The following is a 25,703-nucleotide window of genomic DNA, read 5'->3' on the forward strand; positions in this document are numbered from 1 at the left end:
AATAAAGATGCGAGGAAGCCTCTAGAAAACAACTCAATGGGAGAAAATAACTTGCAATAGAAGACATGAGCAGTGAAGGTGTGAGGCTCTGTTGTTAATCCCAAGATATAAGTGAAAGGCTGTCATTTTATTGTCAATGGTCTGCATAAACACAGAGCAATGTTGCTGGGAACAATGCAATATAATGTTGACATCCTTTGAATGAGCTGCCACAATAATAATAGTTTGTCAACCAACAGTCGCTCTGCAGACTCCCCACTAGATTATGAGAAGTCAAAAACTAACAAAGAAGAGTAGAAAAGGCACATTAAAAGACATCGCTTTCTCAGTTGAGCAGCAAAGAATGACCATGGTTATTATCTTTCATTTCATTTCTAGGAAAAGTGGCTTTTGAATTTGAAAGACTCATGACTATTGTCATGTCCGAAGTTGGCAGACAATATCATCATTTAACACTGATTCCCATTCATCAATATGAAACTCTTCCTCTAAATTTTCTGCACTATAGTTTCACAGCTGACAGAGACTAAGTCATAACATCAACTCAGTTTGTGATAAACTTTTTTTGTCACTATTTTCAACTGCTTCAGATCCTTCACTAATCTGGACAGTCATAAGACTTATGACCAGCAATCTTTATTTCTTTCATGAGGTCTTTCTTCCTTATTCTTTTTAATACTTATTTACTCTGCTGACTTGTCCTGTGCTCCCTTGGAATCTCTGTCTCAATCTCCTCCTTTCTACCTCGATAAAATTTTATCAACTGTTTCCACCTGTTTGAATGTGCTAATGGCACAGAGATTTGTGATCTGATTATAGGTCTCTGTGAGCCAGGGGGATGAATAAACATTAAAGTGTTGGAGCAGGTAGTGGCAAACGAGCCTGATGAGTGAGTGTGGGGATGCAAGCAGATATGTAAATGCTCTGAAAATTTTATGCAAATAAGCCTCTTTTTTTTTTCTCCCGTTGAAATGCAGAGGCACTCTCAACCCTGGAAAAAAAAAAAAAAACAGCTGGGCCTATGTTTTAACACAGGGTGTTTGTAATTTGGGCTTAACGTGTCAACCTCTGATCAGCACAGAGAAAGACACACAAGGAGAGAGAAAAATACTAAATGCACATCCTCCCACACACAGATGATGACTGCACTCCTACTTCCTAGCGGCATGGCTTCAGCACATTAGGAATACTTAAAATGTCATTGGCAGTAAACTGAGAAAGGATTACAGGGGTGTTAGTGTGCCATTATGTTCATCAAACAAATCCACTACCCATGCCTGTCTTGAATAGCAATTCCATATCATCATAAGAGATCGTGCTGTTTTCGTTGGTAAAAACGAACGCTCAAAATAGCATTCTCACTTTGGCCAGAAAATGCTCAATCTGTTTTGATGCTAAAGTCCATTTTGATGACCTTTTTTAGGTACTTACAGGTGAATAGAGGCTAATCCACAAGATTTACCTGTTGGCTGGTTATGTCTGCCAAGCAAAATCCCCTAAGAAACCAATCAGAGCTTGTATTAATTAAGTTAATTTGTTACTTTCTTTCTTGTTGCACTTTCCAATAAAAGGACCAAATAATGAAGCGTTCAAAAGATTGACACCTGTTGAATCAGACATGCTTTTATCAACAGTATCATAGTGTTCAGCTGGAGGATATATTTGAAACGAAGGAGTTAATACAGGACCGCAGCCAAGGATGATTCACTACCCAACGGCAGAGCAGACTCCGTTGCTAAGTGACAAATTGCTAGCGAGAATGGAAGCGAGAGATAAAGTGAAAATGAGAGGGAGAGGGAGGGGAGGGCATGCGGGAGAGGAATTGATTGGCTCTGTCTTAGGAATTCTGGCTGCTTCTGGGGGTTGGTGAAAGGGGAGCGGGGTGTCGGATGGATGGACGGAGGGGGTTGGGGGAGGGAAGGATAATTGCAGTTGATCATGCCTACAAACATGGATGGAAAACACAACAAGTAAGATACAGATACAGAAAAACAAAATGGGGGGTATTGGCATTGACTGAAATGGGAGGAATGTAATTCTTATTCTCTCCCTTATATGAAACAGATGATGAAAGTGATCATTTTTTCCTACATGCTCAGCCATTTGACTCTTAAATATGGTGAAGCATTTGCACCAGGAGTTACATTTCAGTCACTGAATGATGAATGGAGGGTGCAAAACACTGCAGCACATTTCAAATTCCGCATTTTCCTGAAGAATAAGATCACACTAAATGTGAAACGTCTTAAAACGATGACAGTGTATTGGATTCTGCACGTCTTAGCTCCTCCTCTTCTTAGTCACGTTATCAAATAGAAAACAACTGGTGACAGGCACACAAGGTCTACGGTTAGAGAGGATTGTATAACACCTTTAAGGAGGAGTGCTTCTGGAAAGTCAGCTTTTCTCCTCTGGGAGCAGCTCACACATCAAACAGCCTGCCAACACATAACAGAGACTGTGTCATATCGGAACACAATCAAGTATGTGGGTACCTGAAGAAAGCTTTGCTTTGTTTCATGCGATTTCATGTGTACATGTGAAACATGCAAAGGTTTGGTTTTTATGTCTCAAAATGGCTGTCGTGAAACCTGCTCTGAGACTTGAGATGAAAATGAACCAATTAGCTACACTGAAACTTCCCCTGAAAAGTTGATCAATGTGAGCTGCCCTTGTAATTATAATGTATAAATAAATAAATCCATAAAATGATTCTCCTTGATGAAATTTTAATTAGTCACAGCGACTGATTTATGACAGTCTTTGATTTTGAAATCAAGCTTCCTATAACTGAAAACTCTTGTTTTCATCAAGAAGGTTTCCATCCCCTGACTCTCTAACAACGACAGAACATGTGCAGGCATAATGTGAGCTAGCAAGTTTCATCATTTAGTTTTCAGTGTGCAAACAATAACTTTGTTTTACAAATAGTTTTTCCCTGTATTGTTTAGCTCCTTGTAAAGTGTGTGTGTGTGTGTGTGAGAGAGAGGTGCTTTCATATCTAATTACTGACAAAAGAAGCGGTGCTTGAATCTCAACAATCATAAATTGTAACTTGATCATTTGCTTTAGTGAGAACATACTATGTTCAAAGCAACTTCTTCCAACTGCATGGTGGCATCGCTCTAATTCAAATCAGCTCCTGCCTCAATGTTACAGAAAATTTAAAGTTACAGTAAGTTAGCTATGGCCAGAGATAAGAGGGCAGATGAGGCTGCTGATAAAAAAAAGAGGGAAAAAAAGTGTGACAGTGATATAAGAAAAAAAAATGAGTTGAGTTCAAAGGTTTCTCACTCTCCAGACACTGCTTAAGCTACTGACCCACATCTGTGACACAATACTTGAGTCTTCAAGTTGTAAAGTCACATTGGGGAATACAAAGACAGCTGGTCTCTGCTGGTTATGCTCTGCATAACACAGAACAACCTCCCGTTTCATCCTTATTCTCCCGCTGCTCAGATACTCTCAGGCTCAGGTTTATTATATCTGGCAGATTAACGCGGGGTTGCAAATGATGAATGGAAGCTTCCTCTTCTGCGGTTGACACCCTAAAACTCTGCTATGACGTGTTTTAAGTGTCACAAAGGTGGCTCGGCTAGATCACCACGGTGGCTTAGTTTGAACATATTACCTGCTTTTGAGCAGTTTGTTCCAATCAAATTGTCCATAAAATGAGACATACTTTTACTGATGATATCGCAGACAGCAAAATCAGACTGAAACATTTCAGCGTCAGCCTCCAGAAATATTTAATCTCTGCCAATGCCTTAAATTGTCACATGATTGACAGTCAGATGATTAAATAACTGACAAATAATTTAACAGTTATCTTAAGAAACAAGTCAACGAATTTAGACATGAATCAAATATTAATAACAAAGTGATATATTTTTTTTGTATTATATATATATTAAAGAATTTGCTAAAGGTATCTGTTTTTTGGGTTATTCCTTTTTGCTTATTGCTTTTTCCTCCCTAAATGCTATACACATTTACGTATAAATGTATATAAGTGTATATAAATAAATGTTCCGTTTGTTCAGGAATACAGAATTGTATTCATCAATTTTTGGATTGCCAGCCTGGCAAAAATTACCCTCAAATTGCCCTCAATTGGCAGAATGTTTCCTCTTACTATTAGTCCATCCGAGGAGAGTTGTAAGGAAAAGATGTGATGAGAAATTTATTTGGTTCAACCAAAATATTTTGGGTATGATGCCAATTCAGGGCAATGTCCAAGATACTGCTACACAAAACTTTTAAGATATTCAGCCTCAAACATGACCGACAGGAAAAGACAATACAAAAGAAATAACAGAAATAGACAAGGTTTTCCTCCTCACACTGAGGGCACGTTCTTCACATTACTCACACTGAAGGGGGAAATATGAGATCATGAATGAAAAATGATTTAATGAAAGAAGAGATTCAGTCAAGATTCTTTTGTCAGTCACACTGAAAAGCAAAAACATCTAAATCTTTGCGGGAATACACGCTACATCCAAACCCTGAAAGAATTCTGATAAATGGGTATGTCTGTCTGGTAAACAATTACTGTGGCAGCTCTCTGGTATTGTTGCACGATCTCCCTCAGGGAACTCAGCTTGAGAGCAGGAATAAGTTCACTAGAATGGCCTCCATGAGCGATCAGTTATGGAAAATGACATGTGTACATTGTGTCTGTAGGGCTTCTGGGAAAATTAATGTGGAATTTGAAAAGATAAGAAATCATTACTCTATGCAAATACAGTGTGGTAGCGGTTTTTGTCTAAACCGAACACAGTGCGTGCATCATGATGGGGACCAAAATGATTTGATGTATACTGACTGTTGTGTTATTGCATACTTAATATTTGACCCATTTGCCCAGTGTGTTCTTTTTTTTTCGCTGCTGAGAATTTGATATATCACTCCTGACACACCTGACATCAGGATTAATATGTTTGCCTTCGGCCTTCTTCTTCCTGCGATGTGTTTAGACAGTGTGTGCAGTCCCATGGGAGGAATGGCCACGGCTCTGAAGTCTACAAGATGTCTATGATGGTTATGCTAACTGATGTGCACAGTGAATAGTGCACAGCAGGTGTGGAGGTGTGTGCATTGTGGCTGGAGACCTACACTGATTAAAGGTCGAAACGTGTGCTTGCCTGCCAATCAAATATACCACAACCATTAACCTAACCTGTTAAGCCATTCGCTCATACACACTTGCAGTGCAGCCAGATACCACCGAGTGGAGCTCTGAAGCTGTGATCATTTGTCAGGCATCCTCCCTCCCCCCCACTCGGCAGAGAGTCTCTATCACCTCACCTAATTCTGTCTGCTTCATTTTATCCTGCACAAAGCTGACAAATTCATAGGTTTTGTGGAGAAAGACAGTGAATAAACACATATAGAGGAGGAGAAGGAGAGAGCTTCCAGACTTCACTTGTTTTGGCTCTCTGATGCAGGGCTAGATATGCATGACATTGCAAGAGACATTAAGAACAGTGGATACAGAATGAATGAGACAAATGGAGACCACTGGGGCTGTGCCATAACCTCAGCTCAACACTTTTTCTTATGGAAGGACTGCTATTCGAAAGAAATCACACTGGCTTCAGTGGGCAGAAAAAAATGATTCTGTCTGCATTGGTAAGCTTATTTTCGCTTGCATGTAAAAAATGGAATGAAAAACTACTATTTGTCAGATGTCAATATGCACGCAACCAAACCGAGCAGCAACCAGAGAGGAAGAAAAATGAAGCAGTAGCAGAAGTGGCAAACATGGCAGATCTTCAAATGGCCACTTGAGCCTGGCTCCAAAAGTAATAGATCACCATGTAAAACTGACTGACTTTACAGCAGAAATACACATGTCTGCAGCCTGGTCCAAGTCTTGGCTTTTATACTATACAGTTGCCTCTTCTATAAACAACTGTGGTTTTGGAGTAGGGGTGAATTCTTATACATCTCACTGACTTTAACTGACAAACTTGAAGTTTGGCACTGTTATGAGTGAGGTCACTTTTGGAGACAGATGAATGTGTGACATGCATAGCTCTCTCAGGATATGAGCTAGTTCCATCCCTTGCATGCCAGCTCTGACTCCAAAAGGCCCAGGATGGCCACGACTAAAAATCAAATCAATGGGTGACATCAAACTTCCTGTTTTATTATTTCTGATTGATTTACTTTGGAAACATCATTGTTTATAAAGGGGAACAAAACCTAAAAACAAAATAATACCATTAGAATCAGGCTGATTAAGGTTTTTCTGCAGATCCTACAATGAGTAAAACCCAGACGTCAGGTCAAAGTGGAGGTGTGCACCACTACTACACCAACACTGCACTGCAAACCAAGGAGGTTATCAGCAAGCCCGCTCTGCAAAAGTACCACAGGGGTTGGTAAAACTTGTCTGTCGACGAAGACTGGTGCGGTCTCCAATGCACAGACTTATGGAACTCATTGAGATTTTAAAAGATGGAAGGAACATTGAGCAAGAGTCTATATCCATCCATCCATTTTCTATACCTGCTTAATCGAATTCAGGGTTGCAGCGGGGAGTGGCGGGGTACACACTGGATGAGTCCCCAATCCATCACAGCGCCAGTCAGAGACAAAACCCTGCACACTCGTACAATTTAATGTCACCAAATAACCTATCATGCATGTTTATGGACGGTGGGAGGAGGCCTAAGTAACTGGAGAGAACCCGCACATACGCGGGGAGAACATACTAACTACACAGAAAGGCCCCAGCTGGGATTCAAACCGGGAACCCCTCCTGCTGTGAGGCGATTGTGGCGAATCCCTCTGTGCTAATTCAGTTGGGACTACAAGAATGACATATGGCAGAGGTCTTCAACAGGGGGTCCGCGACCCCCAGGGGGTCCGAGGAGGTACTGCAGGGGGGTCGCGAAATCTTTGGTTGATTAGACGATTTAAAAAAAAAAAAAAAAAAAAAATTTTTTTTTTTTTTTTTCTTTTTTCAAACAGTTTTTTTCTCACAAATTGTGTGCAAACATGTGCCATCCACAGATGGTTTGAGGATTCATTGTCCCATCTACATGCAAACACTCTGGAGTCTAAATCCCGCCGGCGGGATTTTTTTACACATCTCCAAAAACACATCTGTAACTCTGTGAGTTTTTGTCATTCAAACATATAAGTGACACCATTAAAAACCTTGAAACTTCTAGTTTTCAAATATATATATATTAAATAAATTATATAGCTGGCCCTTTTTAAAGAGAGTGAACAAAAATCTTTGGATTTTCTGTAGTCTCAGACTGCAGCAGCTTCCTAGGCCACACCTATCACTATTCACATGTAAAGTACCAGGTGATTGAGTGGCTATTCACAGGTGAGAACATGCCCCATTCAGGCTACGGCTACACGGAAACAAAACGAGTTTTTTTTTTAAAACGGGTACGAAAATTCTTGCAACCACACGGCAACGCTGCGGTAAAGACTCAGGTCCAGACGAAAACGGATGAAAACGATGAAACGATGCAGTACACACGCCACTGTGTCACGCCACGCTGTGAGACAATAGAGAAGTCTCACAGCGTCAACGTTTGACTGACGCAAAAACGTTTTCGCTGTAATAATGGAAACGAAACGACCTCGTTTTCAAACTTTCCCACTCTGGAACCCGTTCTCAAAAACTATCGTTTTGGGGTAGTGGGAACGCCGGCTCCGTGTGGCCGCGACAGCGAAACGATAAGAAAAAGTATCGTTTACAGTGAAAAACGTTTTTGTGTAGCCGCAGCCTCAGCCAGCATGTGGGGGAAGGCAGCAATGTCCTGCCAGTGACAGACAATTATCACATGGAGAGTGACAGGGGGGTGGGGTGGGGGGAATCAGGGGTGTTACACACCCATCTAATTAGTATTCAACTAACAGAGACACTGTCTTGAGTTACAATTACTTTTTTACAGTTTGTGTGAAAACAAAAAAACATTTCTGACTGCACTTTTTACTTTTATGCAGCCAACACTTTTGTTTACAAGGTTCAACCTTCAAAAGTCTTGGCTAGATATATTTATAGTGTGTTTTCTTGCACTGTTTGAAGACCTCTAAAACTTGTTTTTTTGTACAGTTGTGTTTCCCCTCAATTTAAATAAAACTTGTTTGTATTACATTCACTTCAATGTCATATTGTTTTTTGTTAGGCTTTTCAGAACACAACCATATATGTCACTTTTGCATTGATGTTTACAGTTAGTTGAAATAATTAAAAATGTCAAGGTGGTGACAACTGCCTCAAAGTCTCTGAAAAAGCCTTAGACTCCAGGGGGTTAAAGTTAAAATCTGTGGATTATTTGAATAGCTCAGTGTTGTATGCAAGATGTTTGTTTATAAAAGGCAGTGGCACGGCCACCCTGTACCTTGCACATGTTTAAAATAAAAACATGAATATATTAACTTGTGTATTATTTGAATAGCTTAGTATTGAATGTACAATAACAGAGGACCTATGTTTATACACGGCACTAGGCCCCGTTAAATATAAAACACAATTGTATGCCATATAAATAGTAGGGGGTCCCTGCTCCAACTCTCCATCAGTTTGGGGGTCCCTGGTCTGTAAAACGTTGAAGACCCCTGACATATGGCATGAGATAAAGACATTGATATGAAAGACTTTTTCCAGCCACAACTTAGTCAAAACGCGGTCAGATCAAAGGTAATCTGTGTGTGACTAAGTGTGTGATCATTTTCTCTCGTCTTGGGGCAAGTACAATGTATAATAACAAAGATCAGCTCTACAGATCGTGGACTATATCCTCATCGAAGTTACATATATACATAGAAACATCACTACAGTTTGAAACATTTTGTAAAGTATGGTTGGTGTGGAAATACTACTTCATAATCTAATTGTACGAAGTCCACATTAAGATTCACTTTGCTCTCAGTTTTTTTGTTTTCGCACAGCGGTTTCTTTAGTGTCTAAAAGCACAAGGCCTTGATACCGTTTGCTGCTTTTTCCCCTACTTTCTGATAATGTTTTTGGAGACACAAAGAAGCTGATTCACCATCTTTGTGTTAATACATTCCCATTAGGCTTTTTTTTTGCATTGTGGGCTGTTTACAATTCCCATTATTAGTACTGACAAGCCATTCATTCCAATTACATTTACCCAAAAAATGTGAAGAAGTAAGCAAGGCAAGTTTAAGTGAAATTGATTGTATCTCACTGCTGGTAGTTGCAACTGCCAATTGATGACTCGGTGCCTCCGGAGGGTCCAGGGGTGTACTGCATGTGGATGCACTTTCTGTTTTGCTGTATGCTTGTGCAGACGCAACAGGGCTGCCAGTGGATAAGTGCACGACATTTCACACTGTTCACTCCCATACACAAGTACAGTCATGCTGGGGTTGCTCTTTTGTTTTCAATTCAAGGTTTGTAACGATGCGTGGGCTAAATTTGTTCAGAAAGGTTTTAAATGCTTGGTCACTTGATGAAGGTGGTGCATTCCATTTGTGTAGCTGATTATATGCATAAATATTGAGCGGAGCACTTTCCTTGTTTGTGTATGAATAAGGCCATTTTTACACAGCTTAAAATACACACCTGCAAACATCTGGGTTTTAAGTGTGATGCGAAAGGGTTTAATCTGCATTCAGTCACACATCACAGAGCCTGCAGTAGTCGCAGGTTTTTATCTGCTCCAACTTGGCACACTATCAATGTGAACACTACACCAGTTCTACATGCTAAATTTAACTGAGGATGCTGCAATCAGGGCTACAAGAGCGGCCACAGCCCACATTAAAGGATTTAACTGTTTAAACATGATGCTTTTAGTGTAAACACAGTGTAAGAGAACAGAACAATCTACAAGCTCACACCTTAAGTCTTAGAATTGTCTCTGATTTAATAACGATCTTATTGTAGCTCAGCTTATAATCTAATTTTCACATGAACTGTGATGTATTTGAACCATTTTGCCATTGACTATGAAGGTGAGATGGATTTCTGGTCATTGTGTCGTGACATTTCTTTAAAAAAAAGAAAAGAAAAAGAAAAGAAAATCATGGGCCCTGTTCAGCTTCTGTCTGGAAAAAAAGAAACTTCAGTTATGATGGGAAAGAACAAAGATATACTACAGGAAGACAGCTCGGCAGAGGCTTCCGATGTTCCCTATGTTCTAGGAGAAAAGGAAAAGATGTGAGGAGAAAGCATAGTTGGCAGACAGAGGCACCATCCTGACTACAACAGACCTGAACTATGCAAGCATTGATTACCTGGCGCAGGTTGCGGGTGACTCGCACATCATGCCAAGCGTTATCGTTGAACTTGCCATTGACTGGCTCCACCAGGGCCTCAAAGGCCCCCGAGCCCAGGTTGATGACCAGCCAGACCGCACCACTCTTCAAGGAAAGATTCACATAGTCTGCCGACTTGCCGGTGTGCAGCATGAGGCCGTTGCGTTGCAGCGTCCGGAAGGAAAGCGTGATCTCGTCAGTGCTGCTCTGGATCGGTGTCAGCGACAGGTCGTAGCAGAAGAACTCGTTGCCTTTGAAGGTGGCTACTGACTCTTCCTTACCTGGAAAAAGAGAGGAAAAAGTAACATAAGAACCAATTTTACGAGGTAAACTCTGTTATACCCTATCCTACCAAGTGTGTGTGTGTATATTAAGACAGGTATGAAAATTACATGGATACAAGATAAGTTTTTTATGAAAAATACACTATGCAAATGACCAAAATATGATCTGGAAACTTAAAGTCTCCAGAGACAGAACACTGACAAATTAGCATACATAACATCTAGACACGTAAATTATTACATCTGGTGACAACACTCTCAAGATTTTTACACAAGTTTTTATTGTGGAGCCTTCAATAATCAAAATGTTGTACTTTGATCGTCTATTGAACATATCAAACAACTGAAGCTAGAAAGATGAATATCTATTTATAATGTACAACAATGTGGCGGTTTCTCGAGTAAAAAGAACCTCCAGATAAAAGGGTTAGGGTCAGAATAAAGATAGGTTTCAATTAAAATAACAAGAAGAAACACGACTGCTGAGAATAAAGTGGAAGAGCTGAACAATGCTAAGCAGAAGGAAAAGAAAAGCGCCGACAACTTGGCAAACACCTGCCAGTCTGTATACAGCACAAGGTATCTCACAACTGCATTAGACCTTGTTCAAACGTAACCAGTCAAAATAAACTGTTTGTACAATCGACATATGTCAAACATCAGCCTATCAGCAGACAAGGAGGATGCTTTGTGCATCTGTCAAGGACAGAACGCACACCTGCAGCCATCACAACAGAACAAAGGCTCCAAGAACGCTCACAACAACGACAGCTCATTCAAACAAGTCAGAAAGTGGACACTGAAGACAACGAGAAGGAGAAACAACAGTGTTTATGGAATTCGGTAAACTACTCCCCTTGATTATTTTTCATTCCTCAAACCATTACATATGTGTCATATGGCTTATATATATCCCATATATTCTTTGGAAGAGATATATTTCCCGAAAATACTTAATAGCAGTGATGACATAATCTATGGGAAGGATCAACAGAGTCTCATAATAATTTATAGAGAGTAGCAACAGTGGGCAGATATAAAGATAAAATTTTGACAATTTTTAAACATGGGTTGAAAAAAAAGATCTTAACCACAAAATAGAGATTGTTGGAAAAAGCACAAATGCAATCCCCAAAATGAGCCGAATCTCTTCTTATTTCTCTCTGCAAATCAGCTGGCCTCCGAGCATGAACTGTGATCTGAAGGTACATGACTTCCTGTGTTTATTTGCCCCTCCGCACCTGTTTCCTTGGGGAGGCCAGACTAATGAATCGAACTCAGGTAATAGGATTTGCGACTCAATTTGGAGGGAGAGAGGACAAAGTAAAACTGTCACGAAGACCCAGAATGGGTGAATCATCACATGTAGTTTATCCTCAATTTTCATTACAGATGTATCAATTTAAGATCCCGGTGCATTTCCCTAGAGAGAGAGGCTGGGTTGGCCAGAGGGGATCGTCTATTTCCAGACTGAAAACTGAATCTGATGAGCAAGTAAGTTCGCCATAGGAGCAATCATAGCTGAGAGAAAAGTGGTGGAGGATAATGGCATATCCATTTGATACCTGTGCACTCTGTACTGGGATATGAACATAATTTTTTCAATGTAGAGTAACCTACAAAAATACACCAGTTGTTTAAGGATATGTGCTTTGCGCAAAAGACAAATGGAAAGGGAGAGGCAGAGAGAAACATCCTGAGAGGCGGAACGAGTATGTGTGAAGTGACATGCCAACTGCTGTACTTGGAACATTTAAGACTATGATAGTGCTTGCTTGAAGACAACTATAACAACGTGATATGGGTGGATGCTCTCACATAAATGAAAACATTTCAGGGGTGGAGGGAAAATGAGGAAGTGAGGGACAAATGGCATCCAGACAGAGACAGCTACTTAAAAGAGCACTTTGGCAGAAATCGAAATTTAGAGCAATCACAACTGAAGTGTGAATTGTCGTAAAATAAAAAAAAATAAAAAAAAAAGGCATCAAAGGAGAGAGGGGATGAGATGGAGAGGAAAAATGACACACAAAAGCAAATCCCCACCAGAGCAACATCTTGGCGGTGCCCGTGTTGCTGATGTGGGAAGAACAAAAGCGTAGCAAATGGACCACAGCAACCATTTTCAATTATGTACTAAGTTCGACCCCCTCCTATAGCAGAGGCTGTTAACGGTAAGCAACAAACAGCTTGTGATCGCTTCTGCGAGCTCAGTGAGACTGAGCCCTGTGCAATGAAGAGATGCAAGCAGCAAACAAATGAAAAAAAACTTTCCTTTGTTTATGTCTTTTTAATGAACAGAAGGCTGAGAGGAGGAGATAAAGCTGGAGAAGAGCTGTGAGTGACAGGAGTGGATGGGGTGGGAGTGTTCATAGTAGCACCAGTAAATCTGCCAACATGGCTCCAGAGATGATCTTAGGGTCACCACAAACATAACATTATGAGGTTGGACATCAGAGGTTGGAAAAAAATAAAAAATTCTATGTTGGCATGATATCTATACACTGCAGTGTTACTGAAACATGTACATTGTTCCATCTCACATTGTGAGTCAGGTTGACTCACTTCCTGTGTCCCCTGTATGCTTCGAGTGATCTGTAATCCTGCTCCGCGCTGCTGAGCACTGGGAAATCCCTCCTCCCACTTCATGACAGTGGGAATGACAATATCAATTCAGCCAAGATCCATAAATTAATTCAAAATAAGGTTTCTTCACTCTCCTTCTCTGAGACCACTTCAGCTCCTGTGAAGCTGAGCTTATTCCTATAGGCTACATCTGTTTTTCCTCTTTCTTCGACTGCACATCTCTCACTAAACCTCCTGGTCCCATGGCAGCACTCTTCTGATTACACGCGAATACACACTTGGAGTATACATGTTTCACTTAGATCAAATCTCTCTCTGTAAAGCACAGGAGCTGACACTAACCAGAGGAAAGATGAGATGTACAGGCGTGCAGCAGAGACTAAAGTGCTATCAAGGTCTCAATTAACCTCACTGAAAGCCCTGACTACGTTACAGAAATGACTCATTTGAAATGTAGCCACCTGTAATAGCATCTTTATTATTAATTAAAGATTGAGCTCTTCTGGTGTTTGATTTTATGGCGTTGGTTAAAAAGACCTTTCGCGTTGGGTATTTTTTGCGGTAAAAATGATACTGTCTGCAGTGGGCTCAAACCAGACACTGTTTCACTGATAAGCGCATGTTATGAGGCAAGCTGGTGTTTGTTGTCTGCTTCTGTGTATTCATCCTACTTCAGTTGCCCTCCGTGTTGCTTATAACTCAGAGTGTATGAAGAGGAGGATTAATGGCATCAAGAACTGAATGATCAAAGGCAGGTGGGAGAATTATCGGCTACAGTTGTAGAAGAGGAGATTTCTCGTCTGTGTTGGAAACGTACTATGCCAACTATCATTTCGACATTGTCACTACAGAGCAGTTTTGATCAACTTTTCTCAAAGACACCATAGCTAACAATTTCTTAAACAGGCTGGAAGTAATAAATTAATAAATTTAATGTAATAAAGTATAAATTTAGCCAAAAACAACATATGCTGTCTATTTACTATCTTGTGACTATTATTATTTCCACACACTCATTTAGTGCTTACATTTGACTGTATCTGTCGATCTGTGCCTTGTCGTGTCTGGCAGTATTGAGTTCTCCGGGGCATTATAAGAATCACTTCAAAATCACACCACTTAGCACTCCCGATCCAATTTAGTCTGAAAAACATCTTTAAGAGTCCACCTTTTTTTTTCTCCACTCAGCCTTTCCACCTTGCACAAAATATGGATATTTACTGACCCACCTTTGTCACCACTGTACGGTCAACAAAAATAGTTCGCCGAGGGAGTTTTCCTCGTTTGTTCTGGTCGGAGTCTACATCCCTCCTCAGGCCTGTGTTACTGAGGCGTTACAACACCTGGCCGACCAGATTAATAACGTGGAGAAAAAACACCCGGACTCTCTGCTCATTGTTTTGGGGGACTTTAACAGAGCAAACCTCAGCCACGAACTGCCAAAATATAAACAGCACATTAAGTGTCCCACCAGGGACACAAACACTCTGGACCACTGTTACACTGTTTTTAAGAACTCATATAACTCTGTCCCCCGTGCAGCCCTGGGACTCTCTGACCACTGCATGGTTCATCTTATCCCGACCTACAGGCAGAAGCTGAAATCTGCTAAGCCTGTGGTCAAGACGGTGAGGAGATGGACCAACAACGCCAAAGTGGAATTACAAGCCTGCTTTGACTGCACTGATTGGAGTGTTTTTGAGACTGCAGCCTCAGACCTGCATGAACTGACTGATACCGTGACATCTTACATCAGTTTTTGTGAGGACATGTGTGTGCCCACCAAAACCTTCCGCACATACAGCAACAACAAACCCTGGTTCACTGCAAAACTCAGGCAACTTCGTCAGGCCAAGGAGGAGGCCTACAGAAGTGGGGACAGAGTCCTGCACAACCAGGCCAGAAACACGCTGACAATGGAGGTAAAAGCAGCCAAGAGGAGCTACGCTGAAAAGATTAAAAACAGCCTTTCAGCCAACGATCCAGCGTCAGTGTGGAGAGGCCTGCAGTCCATCACCAACTACAGGAGACCATCCCCAAACACTGCAGCGAATCATCAACTGGCTGACGAGCTGAATGTGTTCTACTGCAGGTTTGACACATTCACACCTCTCCACCTCCCCCCCCATTGACATCACCTGCCACTCTGCCACCTCTCCCCTCTGACCCCCCACCAGCACTCACGATCTGTGAAGAGGATGTTCTGTCAGTCTTTCACAGACAAAAGATCAGGAAGGCACCCGGCCCAGACGGTGTGTCACCTTCCTGCCTGAAGGTCTGCGCTGACCAACTGGCCCCCATCTTCACCCGGATCTTCAACAGATCCCTGGAGCTGTGCGAAGTCCCCTCATGCTTCAAACTCTCCACAATAATCCCGGTCCCCAAGAAACCCACCATCACAGGACTGAACGACTACAGGCCTGTTGCCCTCACATCTGTAGTCATGAAGTCCTTCGAGAGACTGGTGTTGGGGTACCTGAAGGACATTACAGACCCCCTGCTGGACCCCCTGCAGTTCGCCTACCGAGCGAACAGGTCAGCGGATGATGCCGTTAACATGGGACTGCACTACATCCTGCAACACCTCGACTCTGCAGGGACGTACACCAGGATCCTGTTTGTCGACTTCAGTTCGGCGTTCAACACCATCGTCCCAGCCATCCTCCGCAACAAACTCACCCAGCTCACTGTGCCCTCCTCCACCTGTCAGTGGATTACAAACTTCCTGACTGACAGGAAGCAGCAGGTGAGGCTGAGGAGCATCACATCCAGCACCCGGACCATCAGCACAGGTGCCCCCCAGGGGTGTGTACTCTCCCCACTGCTCTTCTCCCTTTACACCAACGACTGCACCTCAAGAGACCCGTCTGTTAAACTCCTGAAGTTTGCAGATGACACAACAGTCATCGGCCTCATCCGGGACGGTGATGAGTCTGCATACAGACGGGAGGTTGAACGGCTGGTCTGCTGGTGTGGTCAGAACAATCTGGAGCTGAACACGATAAAAACAGTGGAGATGACAGTGGACTTTAGGAGAAGCCCCCCCACTCTGCCACCCATCACCATCACCAACAACGCAGTGTCTGCTGTGGAATCCTTCAGGTTTCTGGGCCCCACAATCTCTCAGGACCTGAAGTGGGAGACCAACACAGTCACTACCATCAAAAAGGCACAGCAGAGGTTGTGCTTCCTGCGGCAGCTCAGGAAGCTCAACCTACCTAAGGAGCTGCTGATCCAGTTTTACACCGCCATTGTTCAGTCTATTCTCTGTTCATCCATCACCGTTTGGTTCGGATCAACCACCAAACAGGAAAAAAACAGACTGCAATGGACAATAAGGTCTGCAGAGAAGATTATTGGTGTCAGCCTGCCCTCCATCCAGAATCTGTACCTGTCCAGAGTCAGGAAACGGGCAGGTTACATCTCTGCAGACCCATCACACCCTGGACACAAACTGTTTAAACTCCTCCCTTCTGCAAGGCGCTACAGAACTCTGTACGCCAAAACAACAAGACACAGGAACAGTTTCTTCCCTCAGGCTGTCTCTGTGTTAAACAGCTAAAACCGGACTTCAGTGTTTCATCCTTGCACCATGCACCAATTTGCACTTCTGATTTAATCTTGTTCTATGTCTATTTTTTTTGTAATTGTTGCACTAAAGAGAGTGAGGTGTAACCGGAGTCAAATTCCTCGTGTGTGTCCACATACCTGGCAATAAAAAGCGATTCTGATTCTGATTCTGATTCTGATAACAGACATTTCAGCATACATTGTGTCAAGCAGCTTGTCCTCTTCACACTGTGGCCTACATTGTGTTTGTGTCATTTATTTGAGCTGCACTGTAAAAGTATGAGAGGGTAGAAGGGATGGAAGAGGAGGATTATGGAATTCCAACCTGAGTAGAACCAGTGTCATTAAATGGACTAGCACACCCTCTAACCCATGCGGAAAATTTGCACAGTTGTGTCAGCCCTGTTACAGTATCACTTAAGAGCCACAAGCAACTATATGCGTGATGGTAAGTTTTCTTTTTCTACCAAAAGCCAGGATCTTTGATCTGTCCAGGGTGACCACGCGCTAGTTAAACAGCATCATGAATGGAGGTAAAACATCATGAGAACACAGATGTACTCTGTTTTTGTCAGTGATGGAATGAAACAACCATTTTGGGCTAAACTTAGATGGATATAATGATAATAAAAGTGCAGTGCAGTGCAGCATGTGTTATTAAATTGGATTCAGATTTTTTTTTTTAAAAAGAGCAGGTTTAATAAGATGAGCTGCATGAATAGCTCTTTCCAAACTTGTGTGGTGCATTTGTCAATGCATAATGAACCTGAACATACAGATTTCTGGCTGATTGGATCACGCATTGGGAGCAATTAGATCATTTTAGGGGAATTAGAAAAGAGAGAATGGAATAAGATAGTACAAAGTGTTTGTGCGTGCAAAAGCATCCAAAATCTAGATGACCACATGCTGGCAAATCCACTCGTCACATTACATTAACTTGCTGCTCTCACAACACACCCACATGTGCATATACAGTCACCCTCTATTAGCTTGCAATGAGTGCCATCCACCCTGCAGAGAGAGTGTCTGACAGATTTGGAGAAACGATTCAACAACAAGATGAGAGAGAGCAGTGGGAAATGTAAGGGCATTTGAAAGCTCAGATGCTGCTTCATGAATCAAACAGGCCTGCTGGGTCCACAGACAACGGCAACAGTCCTATGCTAGCTGCAAGGCAGAGGCAAATGCTTGGCACGTTTGCTTATTTAACATTTGTCTAGTTTTGGAACTGGCATATGCTCAAACACTTGAAGAAAGCAGAGGAAAAAAAGCCAATCTCATAAGCAAACAAACAGAAGTACATGAACACCCCCACTTATCCTTAGGCGAAAAACAAATTACTCTCATACAGTATATTGCTACCATATTTCAAAGAGATGTCCATAGCATGCCTTAAAGTGAAAGTATCATTGCAAAGATGCAAAACAAACACAAAAGGAAGACGGAAATTAATCCAAGCGACAAAGTGAGTAAAAGCTGCTGAGACAATGAAGCCTTTAAAATAAAGTTCCATTTTTAAAGGTTTGGAGGCAGAGAAACTGCTGAGGTGGGATGATTTATCCTCAGCAGATCTCTGTAGGCACTAAACCTTACATTTAGTGTATCCTTCACACATAAATCTGAACTGAACTTCATCAAAGTTTTTTTTAGGTATTCTGAGCTCAGGCAAAGGCAATGAATAAATGTTTCTGTACCTGATCTCTCGGAATCTGATGTGTGCTAGCACTTTATCATTGGGACAAAGGAAGGGACACCTAAAAACAGCATCACACTATACCACTCAAAATACATTTTTAGATAAGCAGTGGCAGAGTTTAATTGTTGTATACAAGGTTTTTTATAAGCTGGTGTAAGTGCAGGTAACAGGATGGAAAGGACACAACATCCACCCATCCATTTTCTATACCCGCTTAATTGATTTTAGGGTTGCGGGGGGAGTGGAGCCTATCCCAGCTGTCATTGAGAGGCAGGGTACACTCTGGACAGGCCTCTTAGCCCAACAAGAGAGATATATTGAGGAGTTAACAAGCTTATCAAAAGCTTGTCAAAACAAAACGTTAGTGGTATGAGACACAATGAGACAAGACATGCTCACATTTTTGTTCCCTTTGTATGAGAGCAGGCATTTATTTTACCCACCCCACCCCTCAGACACAAAGGCTGAGCAAAAATATGTCATTTTAAGCTTTATAATCAAGATAATCAAGAGAAATGTTCACCATGAATTTGACCCTGATGAATTCAAAGAGTCCAGTCTCATTACAATTATGTACCTTATATCATAAAGCATGTAATAATTTCCGAAATGATACATTTCAATGTATTATTGAAATAGTACTTTTCTATTATACATGACTCCTCTCTCGAGAGAGTCAAGGCATGACCTGGACTCTTGACTACTTAGCTGTATAGGATGAAATAGTGGAGCAATGTTCTCTCCACAAATCCTCTTCACTCCCCTTTCTTTCCACAGCTGGTGATTACTTCATGTATTGATCCACAGACTGATTGTGATCCTGTAATGAAGGGACTGTAATTTGCAGTCTTGACAGCCAATCTACTGTGGGCGAAAGTTCTTTGTTGCACTCATACACTTCTCCAGTTGAGATTCCTGTTAAGGAAGAGTGAATGCTCTGTGTCATTCACACATCTTTTGTTTGAAAGTATGCAACCAGGAAAGTGGGGGTATCAATATTGTATGAACTGTGTGAACTGTGAGGCCATGATAGAGAATGAGGACATCTGTGTTGTTTCTGTTGCCTTGAAAAACTACATTTATACTTTTTATTTAAAACTACTGTAAGTCTGAGTGAGCCGTGGTCTCAAGTGATGGGGCTTCACATTTCTGGGAGATAATACAAGGGGACAAAAAGCTGAAAGACTTTAAGACATCATTGTAAAATGTCATATATTGATTGCAGTTCTTGGGAACACCTTAAGACAAAGTTTGAGTCAATTTACAAATAAAGTTCAAGTTTACCTTGAAGTAAAATCATTGTCTAAGTTAATAGAAATGCAGTAGATGACATTCATTTTCATAGCCCAAGGCATAAAGAGTCTTGATTAGATTGATTACTCCATCTCCTTTCATTTTTTTCTGCAGGTCACAGTCATGGTGGATGGTTTGTTGGTTTAATTCCTTATACCATTAGCTTGATTGACAGCATTCAAAGGTGTAAAAAAATAAAATAAAAAAATAATTACATCATACTCTCTTGAAATATTCAAACACATTTGCATGTTAAATCCGCCGATACTGCACTGTTGCTGTAATAATCCATAGGACGATAAAGATAATCAAGAAAAACAGAAAGGGAAGTACATTATCATGTCTGTGAAACAAGGTACAAGGAGTATCATGGTTTGAGCCACATACAGAGCTGTTTGGGAAAAATAAGTAAATGTTGAACCGTGAGGTCATGGAGGGATTTTGCAGCAGAAGAATCACCAATCACCACAAGTGTTAAAAATGACTCGAGGTCCCAGTGTTTCACAGGTCCGTTGGAAATAGGTCGACTCCCTGACTGTCTCCTCAACTGGTCTATCATCCATCTTTTCAAGAGGCAGTTTTACCTATCCCTTAACCTGTCCTAACACAAATGTTCTGGAGGCTAATTTGAAGTAGAAAAGGAGGGACGTCACGAGAAGAAAACAGTTGCCTTCAGATATCTGTCACCTTGGAAACAATCAATTTTGTTATCACATCACAAACTATGGCAGAAACCTTGAGACTATTCTCCATCTTCTCTACCTCTCTGGTTGGTACTCTTTCCTATCAAATCTCATTATTTTCTCTACAGCCCTTTCTTTTATTTGCCACAGTAGGTGTCTGGCAGGTGCGTATTACCACAGTGGAGGCTGTTCAGTCTCTGGGCTCGAATAGAACATAAAGAAAATGTCGACTAAAATGACACATCAACCTCAGAAAGCCAGGGCAGTTAGCCAACGAGTCACTGTCTGCAAGGCTTATCAAAGAACATAATAAGCCCTTTTAACTTGAACAGACACTTCCCTTGAGCAAGTAACCCCCCCATCTTGTACAGAAAAATCACAGTACCGTGAGTGCCACTGTTAGAAATGTTAGGCTTGCTTTTTGATAAATTTACTCCTTGGAATATCAGTATGAAGAGAAAAAGCATGTAGATTAAGCACCCTATACATCACTCACATGTTCTAGGATGAAGATAGAGATGAACAAAATGAAAATAAACTATGTAGCATACAAAGCACTGGAGTGCCTCTTTTAGTGTCAACAATACTCAACATGTAAAGCTTGTTGATAGGATGTAACTATACCTTTTCTCCACTTAAGGGCACGTAAATAAAACTAGTGAGACCAGGCAATTTACAGCTACTAAAATACATTTGAAGACATAGTAATTTACAACGGGAAAAGAAAAGCTGTGTACACATTTCTCCATTAAAGATCTGCCTGACAATGTCAGTTAACTTTTGCTGACAGCAGCCATGAGAAATTTAGAGGAAGCTGACTTGAATACGTTGTCGGAGTCAACATCAGCACGTCGCAGAGGGAGAGGAAACGTCATTAGTAATGCAACGGGAGCTGTATCACATTAAAGAACTGTGGAAGGAAAATAAAGCTTTGACCGTTTGTGAGCCTTTTTAGTTAAATTGTTAAATATTGTTCTGTGTGTCAATGAACATATTTATCTGTCATTTATCTTATAAATTGGTCTGGTAAACTGCCTGAGAGGAAACATAAGAACCCAGAGGTCTTGCACACTATCACAAACTGCTGCTGGAATTTTGGAGGAAAAACGAAAAACCGATTTAGGTTTTATTTGGAAAAGTGCTTGAAGTTGCTTTATGTGGCTTTTTAATTGAATGAAAATCAATGACAAATTGCCGGAAGAATCATCCAGCAGCACCTGCTTTGCCAATGCAGCAGTAAAGTGTGAAAATATTCAGTAGAAAACATTTGTTTTATTTCTTTAAGCTAGAAGTATTAAAGTTAAAAAGTTTTTACCTCATCAAACTACCTCAAGAGTCTGATGGAAAAAAAAAAATCCAAACGGAAGAGGTTGTACGTGATAGTGTTTCTGTTGCACTTCATTGCTTTGATTTCCATTCATTATGGATAGCCTCATACAAACCCTGACCATTAAAGATTTACAACATAGTCAGGGTTTAAATTGGGGCGGAGCGCTCCGGAGCACAGCTCCGCCTGCTCACTTCGGACGGACCGGCAAACGGAGCTCCGCTCCGCCTGCTCCAGTGTTCATATTTAAAATTTTTTATTTTTTTTAATGTGATTAAATTCATTTTTCAAGTCTTCTAAAAAAATTACAATTGTCAGGAAGGTTTGTCAATAATTACGCTGAAAATAAAAGCAAGTTTAGGTGAATTACAGCACTGTGCACATGCGCAGAGCCATGGCATCACAGTTAGCATTATTCAATCCAGCCAGGCAGGCAGTGCAACATGCGCGTCCGAGATTTTCTCATCAAGTCGTGTCATTCTGAGTGAAACGAGTTTGCAGTTGGTAGCTGTCTGTGCTGTATCTTCGTGCTAGTTAAATATCACCTCAGAATGTTTAAAAAAAAGGTTGGCTAACTGATTGAACGAATGCCTGCTGCAAAGTAGCTTTGCGTATGGAAACTAGCAAACTTCTCTCTTGCAGCCTGGATAGCGTGCTCGACTCCCAATCCTATGAGTTTGGCCAAAGTTATGAGGTCGCTAAACTTCGTTATTCGTTACAAATTAGTTATTCTAATGGAAAGGATGAGTGGTAGCCTACTTCAGCACACATGGTAAAGGGGTAAATGGCAGTGTTGGTAGGGTAGACTTTTGAAATACTTTTTTTTTTGCTTCGCTTGTTAATAACTTCAGATGGATGTACTGTAGCTCATGTTGATTTTAACTACATTCAAGTTTGTGAGGCAGTGCATAGTGGACCACCCCCACATACATTGGTATTTAACTTGATTTTTCTGTTCAGACGCTGTAACTCTGACAATGAAGCGGACACTGAGGGACTTTTTCAGTGGGTATGTTGAGGTCATTTTGGCAACAACAAAAAAAAAACCCAGCCATAAACCTTGGTTTAGAATTGGTAACCATCATATTGTATGCATTTAACAGTACCACTGTCAGGAGCAGCAAAGGAGTAAGTGCTAAAAATGTCTATTTCTAGAAATTCAAAATGGTAGACATGGAGAAGATCAATTTTTTTCGTGTATGAAAAGTGCAATTTTCCCAGTCATAATAAATACTTAGAATCTGATGGTGGTGGTGGTAAGTATTTGTGAAAGGGCAGCATGAATTCTGGAAAGAAACTGCTAAAAATATTACACGGTGCACCTTTAAAGTTATGTTTTTGTTGTGATATGTGCATATGAGATAAATAACTAATAAAGAACACATAATGTGAATTAACAGTGTGTTAGTAGCAGTGCATTCACATAGTAGAAATGTTTTGCGACATTGACCACTGCGAGTGAAGGGCTCCCCCACTTTACAAAAGCCAATTTAAACACTGCATAGCGTCACCAGGACCTTAGAATTTATGCCCTACACAGTTAGGACAAAACTTTGGTCCCAATAAAGTCAAAGATTATTCCAGAAAAGGCTGAAAAAAACAAATGGAGAAAAACTTAAATCCTGCTGAGACAAAAAAAACAAAATTTAAACCTTTTACTAAATATGTATAATTGCCAACAGGCCCACTGGATAATGTGCTTCTCTGCAGATAGGTAGAGAGACAGGGTTTTTAAACTTTGGGGTGTTACTGTGAATATGTGTGGAAATTAAACATTCAATGGAAGACTTTTTTTTTTGTCTCACACCTGATCAATATTTCACCTGACATTTAAAAGTGATTGTTAAATGATAAATGATAAACTTAAGCGTTCAAAGACTAGACAACAAACTGAATGCAAGATTCTAAATGGGATTTATTCCATTGATGTATTGGAAGACCCTTTAGCTAAATGCTAACCTTTCCCTCTGGAGGCTTGTCAATGATAAATGCTGAGACATGAATCAACCCACATGGCAGACAGTAAGATTAAGTATTGGGCCTGTAGGAGTCAGCTGCTTCCCAATATTAGATTATAGAAGAGGAGATAACATTTTTGCTTATGTGCGGTGAAAAGAGTAAAAAAAAAAGAGGCCGATACAAGCTCTTCAAAAAATGACACAAGGTATCTACCAAGTATCATGGTGAAACATGAAAGAGGAACAAAACATTACCACATTCATTGTGATGGACATGCTTTTTATTCCTAAATCATATTTAGCACAACTTCTATTTGTTTCATGTCATCAGTCGGTGGCTGAGGTGGAAAGAGAAGATTTTCTGGCAGTGTAGATGATATAAGAATCTACTTTAAGGTATCTTCATGCCCCAAATCACAAAAATTAAAGGGAAAAAAGGAGACGCTTGTATTTCAGGACACAAATAAACAGAAAATGTTACATAGATAGATACTTTATTGATCCCAAAGATAACTGTGTATAAATACCCCCAACGTTGGGGCTCGAACCCACAACCCTGAGATCAAGAGTCCGACTGAGCACAACAGTTTCATAAACTGCTGTGACTCAATTCTTCAAGTTCTGTGTGAGGTGTGACATTCTCTATTAAGCTAATTTTTAAGTATCGGTTATGAAAAACAAAAAATATAAAAAGGATATTTCTAGACTACCAATGTCAGAGTGATTTAGCAGCAGAAGCTAAGGGATCACAAACAAACTGGCGAAAAGTTATGTTGTAGAGACACTCAAAAACTGATGTCAGCATATTTGAGCATTGCAGCGCGTGCACTAATACAACCTTGGCATGTACAAGGACTTTTAGCATTTGTTTAGCCTTTGTTTTCACACTTGTGGTGCTGTACACCACCATATGCACACATCGACATGTAGTCCATCAATGCCACTATCGAAACTTAAATGACTTCAGTTCACATATCTGCTTTTCTACAAAGAAGTTCGTATTACCAGGAATGTTTTTGCCTTCATGGAAAAAAATACATATTTAGAGGAGCAAACTGTCCCCCCCCCCCCATTTGTAGCATTGGTGCTCCTAACAAAATTTTTTATATTTTTATATCTTAACTGTCTTACTGATAAATGATTGATAATACAGAATTATTTAAAAGAAATGTCACTACGTGAAGAAGATCTGTAAGGGAACTAGGAATTAAGAATGAACTTTCCTTTGGAAAATAGAAACACCAAGTAAATTATTCCCATAACCTTGATCTTACCCTTTAGAAGAAGGGGAGCTATGGCATTTTTGTCATTTCTATAGTCCATCAATTATCACAACATTTATCAATAATGCAGTTCAGAAGTAAACATATGTGAAATGCATGTCAATTTTACTTCATTGACTGATTTCGGTGTGACTGCCAATGAGTTACATACATGCAATGCTGTTTTTTTAAGTTTGATTTTCTCCATTGTTTAAGATTTAAACATGACCCATGAGTTCAGTGAATCATAGCCCTGAACCTCCTTTAAAATGTGCCAGGCTGTATTGAATGTTATTAATAGTCACTTCATTTTAGAAAACTCAATTGTATCTGCTCCTGTATTAACACTCATTACCTTTGTTATGTTTTGCCCAGATTTCATATTTAAACTTTGCTGAAATTAGGGTTTCCCACTAACTTCTGCCTTACTGAGAGATGTACACATGATCAGCAACTTTTTATTCTTTGCTTTCCTTTTTTTCTTGTCAGCCACATGACTTGTGTGTGTCATTTCTGGGAAAAAAAGCAGATCTTTGGCTTTTTCTCGCCACGCTCCCCTGCTGATTCTCTGCATTACTCTCACCTATAAGCTGAGACTGCAACAGCACAGGAGGATACGAATGATCTTTCGTTTGGAAAAAAATAATGGACTGATAGTTCACAGGGTCGAGTGAAGCGGGAGCTGCCCGCTTACTGAGCAGACACAGGTGGTTTACATCCCCCTCTAGACTGTTTCCAGCCAGCGCTGTTATGACAAGAGCCCCAGCTATATTTTGATAGA

The 25,703-nt window shown here is 40.7% G+C and overlaps 1 protein-coding gene across 8 annotated transcripts in view; it reads right to left on the bottom strand.

Moving 5' to 3' along the window:
- The window catches only part of nrxn2b (neurexin 2b), a 694,839-nt gene that overhangs the window by 371,027 nt on the left and 298,109 nt on the right, over positions 1–25,703 (bottom strand). For all 8 annotated transcript variants that reach the window (XM_075451532.1, XM_075451531.1, XM_075451530.1 and 5 more), the window contains one exon: positions 10,240–10,541. In XM_075451532.1, coding sequence (XP_075307647.1) covers positions 10,240–10,541 — 302 coding nt within the window. The remainder of the gene's footprint in view (positions 1–10,239; positions 10,542–25,703) is intronic.

The sequence above is a fragment of the Odontesthes bonariensis genome, chromosome 19 (assembly GCF_027942865.1).
Source record: "Odontesthes bonariensis isolate fOdoBon6 chromosome 19, fOdoBon6.hap1, whole genome shotgun sequence".
NCBI classification, from domain to species: Eukaryota; Metazoa; Chordata; class Actinopteri; order Atheriniformes; family Atherinopsidae; genus Odontesthes; species Odontesthes bonariensis.